General features: G+C 32.9%; 1 protein-coding gene across 1 annotated transcript in view; it reads left to right on the plus strand.

Moving 5' to 3' along the window:
• Positions 1 to 935: 935 nt before the first annotated feature.
• The window catches only part of LOC117118135 (MAM and LDL-receptor class A domain-containing protein 1-like), a gene marked incomplete at its 3' end in the record, with an annotated part of 115,392 nt that continues 105,023 nt past the window's right edge, over positions 936 to 11,304 (plus strand). The window contains 4 exon segments of the mRNA XM_033262642.1: positions 936 to 1,173; positions 2,002 to 2,109; positions 10,169 to 10,315; positions 10,477 to 10,827. Of these exon segments, the coding sequence (XP_033118533.1) occupies positions 936 to 1,173; positions 2,002 to 2,109; positions 10,169 to 10,315; positions 10,477 to 10,827 (844 nt within the window).

Consider the following 11,304-nt stretch of genomic DNA (forward strand, 5'->3'; position numbering starts at 1 on the left):
AGGATAGAGACAACATTAAAAAATAGACTATTATTTAATAATTTTAACTTTAAGCAGATATTCTAGTATTATTTAATGGCACAGTTTATTTAATTCTTTAATTAATTTTAACATATTAACATTATTGTATTCAAAGAAAAACGTATTAACTTATTAACTAAAAGCATGTTGTAAATCTTTCAGGTATTAGAAAGTCGTCTTTAGTTTGAATGAGAATCTGTCAAAATGCAGTAAATCAGTTTTGAAGAAGCTAATAATGTAATATTATAATATTTAAAACTACAAATATAAGATGTTTTGGTAGTTACTATAATTAACATGTGAATATATGCAGTTGATACCTCTTCAACTTCATGCTAGTTGATTTAGAAACTAGATGATTATTTTGTATTATCCAAAATGTTAATACCAAATTCTGCTGATCTTTGGTAGAAATAGAGTTCCCGGAACTCATTATGAAATATTGCTGGTAGAGGAAAGTATAGAAGAATTTTTGTTGTATTGTGTATTTCTTTAGATCAAGCCCAATGTGATTTCGAAGATCCAAACTTTTGTTACTTTGTACAAGATGAATCAGATGACTTTGATTGGATAAAAACATCTGGATCAACACCCACATCTGGTACTGGTCCTGAGTATGACCACACTTACGGAACATTACAAGGTATTAAAAAGCTGACATGAATTTATATTTTCTAAATTAAATTGTACATTTCTAATGAAAATATTTAAAACTACAAACAAAATATATAAAATAAACATCAAATAGATCTATAAAAATCTCTATTACACCGGAACATTTATTTTCTCATTTGCTTACAGGTTCCTACATGTACATCGAAACTTCATATCCGCGATACAACGATGAAACCGCTCGTCTTTGGACATTGCCATATCCTGCAACAAACGGCACATGCGTCAAGTGGTTCTACCATATGTACGGGGTCACAGTGAACACATTGAATGTATACATAGTCGATACAACAGGTACTGTTGGTGTACCTGCGTGGACAAATACAAACAACCAAGAAAACCTTTGGCGACTTGGAAAAATCTCAGTTGAAACAATGAGTGCCTTCCAGATAGTGTTTGAAGGAATTGTAGGAAGGAGTGATACAGGTGATATTGCTTTAGATGACGTCACGATCATTGATGGAGCATGTTTGAAAAACGGTAAAATACACCTTTTACCACCTATGACATATTAGAAAGCCTTCCTAGAAAAATATATTATCAAGGTTCGATCCTGGCCTGGCAAAGATGATTAACATCTTTTCAGCGTATTGTTCACACTCTTTGATAGCTTCCAAGTTAAATGGTGAGTGAATTTGTTCGCACTATTCGGGTTGTCAAATGTATAGTCGGGTTTATTGTATTGATTTTGGAACGTTTTGTCCGGGACCTGCATGCATATAAAATCGGCTTGCCTTTGACCAATGATGTTCTGACCTTCATATTTCTTTTTATTTTAGATACACTTCCGTTTTCAAAGCGGCGCTTTCTATTTACTACTAAACTCTACTTTTCTGTAATACAATTATTTAAAAACGTCGTTTCAAGTTCATTGCAAAATTCAAAATCATCTGGATAGGTTGCATTACATTCCCGTAAAGGTGTGTATGAACGGACGTATTTCGGCAATAATGACATTTCGATCTGTTAGCTGGCCTTAGACTCGAATAAATTCTTTGTTCTTATGCAAATGTTTATTTTCTTTTACAGCGACCAAACATAGCTTAACCATAAACTCGTAACCGTAGAGCACAGGCTTAGGGAGGCTAATAAATTCAGTTGCAAAATCAAACTTTTTTTTTTTTAAATACATCTCACAGACATTGAGGTAAATCAAAATGCTGTCTCTTATACACATTTCTGAAGAAAAGGAAAATGTGTTCGTGCAAGTAGTATAATTTGTTTTTTGTTTTTGTTTTTGATGAGTGATATTACTCTACATATACAAACAAAGTATTTAATTAATCTATGTTTAATTTATAATTAAAGAAACTTGCGATATTAACTGCATGAACGGTGGAGTTTGTGTCATTTTGGATTATGGTATCGAGAACTGTCAGTGTATGACTGGTTTTTTTGGACCAACATGCAATATAGGTAAGCTTTTACAGTTAAGGCTTAAATGTGATTTACGCAGGCAGCTAAATATAATAGTTATCCTAGAGTGCAGAACATTGTTAACATTTTATACAACATGAATACCATGTAAAAAGATTAGACATTATGCATTTTATTTAATTCAGTTAGACAGCAACATAATTATGTATGTTTTAGTGTATTTTATTGGTTAGCTTTTAATATTTATTGGCTGTCTTTACGTTTAGTGTTGGAGTGCACCAACAGTAATCATGACAAAAATTCTGTTAAAACGCATAGGTTTACCACCTGTTAAATATCCTCTATCGTGCCATATAAATAAAGCAGGACTAAAGGTGCATTAACATGATTCACACCAAATCCGAATTTTTGGATCGGGACATCTGCTCAAGCGATCAATAAACGAATCAGTGTGTAAGAAACAGGGACGCTGCAGCTCAGCCCTTCGAAAACGCGGCCCGAATTTCTGTTCGGATCCGATGTGAATGCAGCTTAAAAGGAAGATTACTAAACATTTACAATTAGTTAACAGCAAAAACACTCAGCAAACGATAAGATAGATATGAACATCAGTCATGAGTTTAAGTTTGCAAATGTGATATTACATTTTGTCCTCATGTTACTAATGATATTAAGACAAAGAAAATAAGATAGAGACAACATTAAAAAAGTAGACTATTATTTAATAATTTTAACTTTAAGCAAATATTCTAGTATTATTTAATGGCACAGCTTATTTAATTCTTTAATTAATTTTAACATATTAACATTATTGTATTCAAAGAAAAACGTATTAACTAAAAGCATGTTGTAAATCTTTCAGGTATTAGAAAGTCGTCTTTAGTTTGAATGAGAATCTGTCAAATGCAGTAAATCAGTTTTTAAGAAGCTAATAATGTAATATTATAATATTTAAAACTACAAATATAAGATGTTTTGGTAGTTACTATTAACATGTTAATATATGCAGTTGATACCTGTTCAACTTCATGCTAGTTGATTTAGAAACTAGATGATTATTTTGTATTATCCAAAATGTTCATACCAAATTCACCTGATCTTTGGTAGAAATAGGGTTCCCGGAACTCATTATCAAATATTGCTGGTAGAGGAAAGTATAGAAGAATTTTTATTGTATTGTGCATTTCTTTAGATCAAGCCCAATGTGATTTCGAAGATCCAAACCTTTGTTACTTTGTACAAGAGGAATTGGATGACTTTGATTGGATAAGAACATCTGGATCAACACCCTCATTTCGTACTGGCCCTGAGTATGACCACACATATGGAACATTACAAGGTAATACAAAGTTGACATTTTTCATTCATAAAATCTAAAATGAAATTGTAAAATTATCAATGAAAATATTGCAGAAACTGCATAGTAAATAAAACCAGATAACACAATTATAAATAGATGTAAAAGAAAATTCTCTGAAATCGAAACATTTATTTCATTTGCTCACAGGTTTCTACATATACATTGAAACTTCAAGTCCGAGAAACCTCAACGACATCGCTCGCCTTTGGACAATGTCATATCCTCCAACAAACGGCACATGCGTCCAGTGGTTCTACCACATGTACGGGGCCACTGTGAACACATTGAGTGTGTACATAGTCAATACAGCAGATACTCTTGGTACACCTGTGTGGTCAATAAAAAACGAGCAGGGAAATGTTTGGCGACGTGGAAAAATTTTTGTGGAAACAAGTAGTGCCTACCAGATAGTGTTTGAAGGAATTGCAGGAAGTAGTTATACAGGAGATATTGCTTTAGATGACGTCAGGATCACCGATGGAGCATGTGTGCGAAATGGTATTATACAAGTTCAGCTTCTTACACTTCACAGCCATAAACAATGTTATAATCCCTGTTGTCACCTTATATAGTTACCAAACGTTACCATCCTAGGTCCGATGCAACCTGTCATATTTCCATCTAGACCTTTCCATAGATCTATTACCACTTAGATAGCTGCATCCGACCTGTAACCTTATCATTATATATTTTTGCAATAATTGTTCTCCACATACAATCAAATTGACGATTGAATCAATTGATTTTGAAGAAATGAATTGTGGTTTAAAATAACACACAACATGAATAGGCATAGTTGTTATTATTTAACATTTATCTTTTAGGTGGGTTATCGTTATTTTGTTAAGTATACTCTCTATTATGCCGGTGTTAATATACTTACAAGTTTTGAGCAGAAATCGGCTTTACAGGATCTAAACCCCAGACAATCTCTCGCATACTACTGACTGAAATGCTCAGACATTATAGAAGCAAAAGTTAGCCTACATACATATAATTAATAATAATGCACATTTTGTCAAAACAATACTACTTTTACCAACTACCGGTGACCACCCTCTATTATGCCGGTGATAATATAAATACGAGGAATGGTAATTGAAGGATCTTGAGCTCTACTCTTGATGAGGACAAAAATGTAATTAAAAAAATTGTTTTTATACAATTAGTATTATTTGTGATGAGAGATGATATTCTATTAATACGAACATTGTATTTAAATAGTTTATGTTTAATTTCTATTTGAAGAAACGTGTGATATTAGCTGCTTGAACGGCGGAGTATGTTTCATCTCAGATTATGGATTCGAAAACTGTCAATGTACGCTTGGTTTTGTTGGACCAACATGCAATATAAGTAAGTTTTTACAGTCATAAAAGGTGAATTAATTTAATTCTTCCATGGGAGTAGGTATTGAGCAGTTTCATCTAAAAAGATTTGTATAAAGAATAATTTATGTAGCCTATATCCACTGGCATGCCATGTTAAATTAAATATGCAGGACAAATGGGGAAAAAATCAATAATTTAAAAATCGATTTACAGTAAACATGTAGAAAACATTTAATTAATACAGCAAGCATGCCATTTTTTTACATGCTTTCAGGGTGAAAATTAAAATGAAAATTCCGGTGAAAGTACACTACATTATTTACTCTATGTTAGTTATTTAAACATCTTAATTATATACCTTAAACAGGATGAAAGTTAAGTTATTTTCTATTCAGGATGTTTTGAATAATATGCCAAAAAAGCACTAGAGGTTAGCGTCACGGCGTGACCGTCACTGCGTGACATGTGAAAATCACCATTTTATAGCATTTATGAATTATAAGTATATAAACAGAAAATTGCTCAAACATGAGCAATATGGTAAAATAAATACAATATTATCTGAATAAATATTCGGAAACAATTTCAACCCTTTACATAAGAAGCCAGGTATCAAGTCAATCAGATTAAGACGTCATTGATGTGAATGCAAATCGTCTGATAATGTAAAGTAATTAAATGGATTGTCTTAAAACACTTTACACAATTACTTAAATGCATGATGCTTCATGATCCAAAACCAATAATGTTTATTTATCACACAATTGAAAGAATAGCATAAAAAAATACCCTTATAGAGGCTAATTGTCACACCGTGACATGACAAACTTATAAGCATTTTTCTCTTGGCGAAGTTCTTCATTAAAATGAACATGATTATAAATTTCGTGTGAATGTCGTTCACAATTTAGCAGAGGATTTTAAAAATTCAGTCACTAATATTTAAATAAACTGAAAAAAGTCACTTTTTTTTTGTCACAGCGTGACATAGAAAAACTTAGGTTTTTGCTGGATCAATGGTCCATAAAGTAAAAATGGTTTGCAAAAAAATTATTTTTCCTGGTAAACAGTAATATGCGGATTACTAAAATCTGCATTTAACTTGAAAAAAAAAAAAATAATTTTTTAAAATGTTGTTGTTCCGCTGTGACGCATAAACAGTGTGACAAAACAGAAGTATTTTTTCCTCTGTTAATTAAAGTTCTTAAGTAAAATGAACATCATTTCTTAGTAGATATTAATGTTTTTCAGATTTTAGCCATACATTTTTAAATTTCATCTAGTGGTGTTTGAAATAACCTAAAAACAATCACTTTTCACATCACAGCATGATATCGAGAAACATGAGAGAGCAGCTTAGCTTAGTCGGGATCGGCTTATCTGGTGGTAGCCACTGTGTGTGCGCTGAACCGTAGAGATCTCTAGGTCCTCGGTTCAATTCCCATCGCTGCCTCTCCTTGTGTTTTTCAGCTAGAGGGCAATAAATGCAAGTTACAATAGCGCACCGTCTTTCGGATGAGACGTTCAAACCTTTGGTCCCGTGTGCATCTATGGCCCATGTGCACGTTAAAGAACGCAGTACACTCTTCGGAAAAGAGTAGGGTATTTTATAATGGTGTACTGTCCAATCACCACCAGAAGGACCCCACTGGAAATAAGTCTTCTTCTAGACATTCGTGGGCTATCCTTGGTGTTTACACAGAATAAATCCAATCCAAAATAGACATTATGAATTCAATGGGCCGTGAAATATATTTTTTTACAAAAATTTAACTTACTAAATTTTATTTCAATTGCCCTGGCTTAAATAACATATCAAATTTATTTTGTATTAAATTAAATATTGTATTTTTCAGGAATTTAAAATATGCAATGTCAACCCTTATTTTGCTACTTTAAATTATGGCAATTAGTCATTTATATAAAATTTATCCCAAACCCAAAAAATATACTCCTTAAGGTTTCATATGGTACTAAACTTTACTTATCAAGTAACATTTTTTTCTGAATTTGCTGAAAAAAGCCCATAATGTAAAAATGGGGTCTGTGGTAAATAATAAATAATTACAGGTTATTGTATTCAGAGGAGATTGTATTTAAATTAATTAATTGAACGATCATTACATGAAAGTTGAAGTTTGACGACAATTCAGATGAGCAGCGGCACTTCATGGTTAACACGAAAAGGGGCACTAGTCACTTTGAAGTACACTTCCAAGTCCTTGGATGCACTAATCCAGCACATAAACTAGAGTGAATGGCGGGTGCAAATGAAGAGAGGGCATGTTAACCTTGAAGCCAAAGTGGTGCTGCTGAACAGGTAGAATCGTCATCAAATTTCACATCACGCAAGTAAGGCTCGTTTAATTTTAAATTCTACCATATCAGCAGCGCAGCAACGGCTACCATAAGACTTTTAAGCAAAAATGAACATCTTGTGACACAAAATCAATGTGAATTTGTGGCGTGGAATCCAAAAACTGGTAATCGGTACCGACTTGCTTACCTCGCTGACATTTGCTTCCCGTGCACTATGGGCAGCAAACCTAATAGTGTCTATTCTGGCTAGACCGAGCAACAATTTAATCCATCTACCTACAGTACCAGCTCCAATAATAGTCATAAATGGTTTAACATATAAAATTAAAGTTTGTAACTAATTGACTTCTCAATAAATGCGTACACTCCAAATAATAATAATAATAATAGTGCAGCGTATACAATTCAATTCACTTTATTTGATATTCACCTTAAATAAAAGGGTATGGTCAAAAACCAGGCACAATGCAAACAATGAAAATAAAAAAAGGGAAAAAGAAAACCAATGTAAAAAGTTAATAACAAGAAAACAGGCGATGGGCACAGAACCAAATAATTTGATCTCCGTCTTTAGGTCGAAGCATCAAGAACAGTAAGCCTTTTAAATGCAGATGTAAAAAAAATCAATAACAGGTGTGATGACATCATATTCATCAGAAGCCATAATAAAAAGAATTTTTTCTACACTTGACATATGTTCGGAGTTTTCATAATAGGCCTATTTAAGTTCGGTGAATAGCTTGTTTCGTACATCATGGTAAATTGGGCACCAACTTATAAAATAAAATTCATCTTTAGACTTCATCATTTTTACAAAGGGTACAAAGTCTGTTTCCTGCTTCAGTGTTAGAAATTTGTGTTTTATAAAGGGGGGAAATATCCAGGGGAAATTGTTCTAGAGGGAAAACTGTTCAGGGGGGAAGCAATTGTCGGCAGGGGGAGGGGGAAAAATACCGGGGGTGTAAATTGTTCGGGGGAAAATATCCTGGGGTGGGGGAGCAATTGTAATTTCCACTGTTCGCAATAGTTATACAATTTGTTTATAGAATTATGTAAACCACTCTGATTTTCTGAAACAAAATGTCATCTGCATATATGAGACTGTTCAGTGGTTTTCCATTAACATTTACAGCGTTACATGAATCATCAAAAATGTAAGTTAAATCAGAAAGGAACATATTGAAGAAAAGGGGGCTGAGGAGACAATCTCATTTAACCACAACAGTAAAATCAAAAGGCTTTGTTACCATTCAGTTTAATTTAAGACGAAATAAAACCTTTGAATAAATAAACCAAGCAATTTACCACGAACCCCGATTCTATGATGTTTGAACATTAATCCATTTCTCCGCACAGTATTGAAAGATGCCGAAAAATGAATAAAACAAACAAGGATATGAGTTTTCACTAATGCGGTTGATATATTTATCGAGAGTTGTTTTAAGAACTAAAATGTAGTCGCTTGTTCTCGCTCCTTTTTCTTTTTTTTTTTTTTTTAATTTGATTTTTTTAGGAATATGATAAATATTGCTTTTTATCGGCTAGTGCAGTAAGTCTGTTGAGATGTATGATGCAAAAAAGCTTACCATGCTGTTACTATCCCATTTACCAGCAGACCCTTCAAAAAGGCATTTTGACGGGTTGGCGAACCAGGTTTTGCCAGAGTCTTTTTCTCTACTTAAAATTCATTATCACAGCAGGCATTGCTAATTATCAGTAAATTAACAGTATAGTATTTAAAAACCAGGCTGGAAATTCATAAATGTTTTGAATTTTTATTACCTTAGTTGTAATTTAAAATAAAAATCATAATGGATATGTTTTTGAATTTTAAAAATCAATAACTTATGTTAGAAGTTACAAAATAGTCTTTGATTTAATTGTGCTAGTATTTCTATAAAATATTCACATTTCATTAGCTTCCCTGTCAATCTTGTTACAAAATCCCTTGAAGCAGTAATTAATAGAGATAAGAAGAGATCAGCAAAACCTTGTTCAACAATTGCAATTTTAGAATGGGGAAGTTTCCTCGAGAAAAATTACTTCCAACTGCAATCCTCAATATTTTTGAGGTACCGATTTGTCTCTCCTTTTATGAATCACAGTAAGCGTGCTAGTTCTCCAAGCCGCTGCGAAGACGCCCTTTTTAAATTGTTAATGAATATACGCGTTGTGCATTTGATAATAAGTTGTCGTTTGAACTTGATTTTATCATTTCATTTTTTATACCGTCAATTCTGGCAGATTTACCATTATTTAACTTTCTTGCAGCACCCACAACTTTCCATTGAGCAAATTCCTGATTATGTTTGCCAATGTTAGGTTGATTATCTTCGGGAGAGTTAAACTTGTTAATAAAATGTTTAAATTGTTGATTTTTATGAGGTAAGTGTATTATGTTGGAAAAGTGCTCTAACCAAACTTTTGATGATTCTGGTTTTTTTTTTTTTTTTTTTTTTTTTTGCAGCAGAGATCCCCTTTCTGGATAGTCTAAGACACCTGACGATAATATTAAGTAGAATAATTGTTATTTAAGTAGCACTTATTGTTTTATTCGTTTTTGTTTTATTCCAGAAACTATAAAAACCAATATAGAAGCTAGCTTAAGTTCAGACACACGCATGTCATAGCAGGAAATAATAATACTCGTTTCAAACATTTAATATTGTCTCTAAATCTATAATCATTTTATTATGTCAGAGCACCACCAATATTTTAACAAGATTTAAACACTATACAAATAGGCATCGTGTTAAATTAAAACTCATAAGCCTTCTGCAGATTGTTTTTTTTTTCTTGTTTTTGTTTTAAAATTACGTATACAATTACTTATTCGTCTTTCTAAATGGACAAAATATTGATGTTATAACTAAGCACTATATTAAGAAAAAAATTATCAATGACAAAATCAAAAGTGTAAACAGAAAGCCCACTAATATATTGTTTGCAACACATTTCTCAAACAAATGGTCTTTCTTTAGCGACCTTTAATGTGCTTGGCTTAACCAAACCGTCTAAAAGAAAACAGCTGGTATTGCTGGTAGAGGAAAGTATAGAAGATTTTTTGTTGTACTGTGTATTTCTTTAGATCAAGCCCAATGTGATTTCGAAGATCCAAACCTTTGTTACTTTGTACAAGATGAATCAGATGACTTTGATTGGATAAGAACATCTGGATCAACACCCACATCAGGTACTGGTCCTGAGTATGACCACACTTACGGAACATTACAAGGTATGAAAAAGTTGACATGAATTTATATTTCCTAAATTACATTGTATATTTCTATTGAAAATATCTAAAACTACAAAGAAAATAAATAAAATAAACATCAAATAGATCTTTAAAAAAAATCTCTATTACACCGGAACATTTATTTTCTTATTTGCTTACAGGTTCCTACATGTACATCGAAACTTCATATCCGCGATACAACAACGAAACCGCTCGTCTTTGGACATCGCCATATCCTGCAACCAACGGTACATGCGTCAAGTGGTTCTACCACATGCACGGGGCCACAGTGAACACACTGAATGTATACATAGTCAATACAACAGGTACTGTTGGTGCACCTGCGTGGACAAATAGAAACAACCAAGAAAACCTTTGGCGACTTGGAAAAATCTCAGTTGAAACAATGAGTGCCTTCCAGATAGTGTTTGAAGGAATTGTAGGAAGGAGTGATACAGGTGATATTGCTTTAGATGACTTTAGGATCATTGATGGAGCATGTTTGAGAAACGGTAAAATACACCTTCATCATTTCACAATTCACTACACAATAAAAAGGTTATTATTCCACCCATTTGCATCTGACTTTTACCACTTATGGCATTCACCGATCGGCATTTTGCCACCCAGCTTTTTGACAATTGTTGTGAACTCAGGATTTTACCAAACCTCGCATTAACCATCCAAGGTCCGATGCCACCCAACATTTTGCCAATTACCTCGTTTCGTTTATAGATCCATCAGCACTTTAGTAGTATACTAATACCTCAGAATACCTTTCAACGAATGAACATATTCTTTCCATTGCACAAATACAAAACTTTTATTATTTGTTTTATAACACACCTAAATAGATCCTTGTCATTTGATCATCTTCCAAGCAGTGTCCCAGACTGTAAAAGTTATGCTTGTCGCCTGCTTGGGGACTGTCTCTTATACACATCTAGATGTGTATAAGAGACAGATATCAAACTTTTTTTTTTAATTTC

This window comes from Anneissia japonica, unplaced genomic scaffold, assembly GCF_011630105.1.
Source record: "Anneissia japonica isolate Jap-2015-1 unplaced genomic scaffold, ASM1163010v1 scaffold11779_len1430905_cov172, whole genome shotgun sequence".
Taxonomy (NCBI): Eukaryota; Metazoa; Echinodermata; class Crinoidea; order Comatulida; family Comatulidae; genus Anneissia; species Anneissia japonica.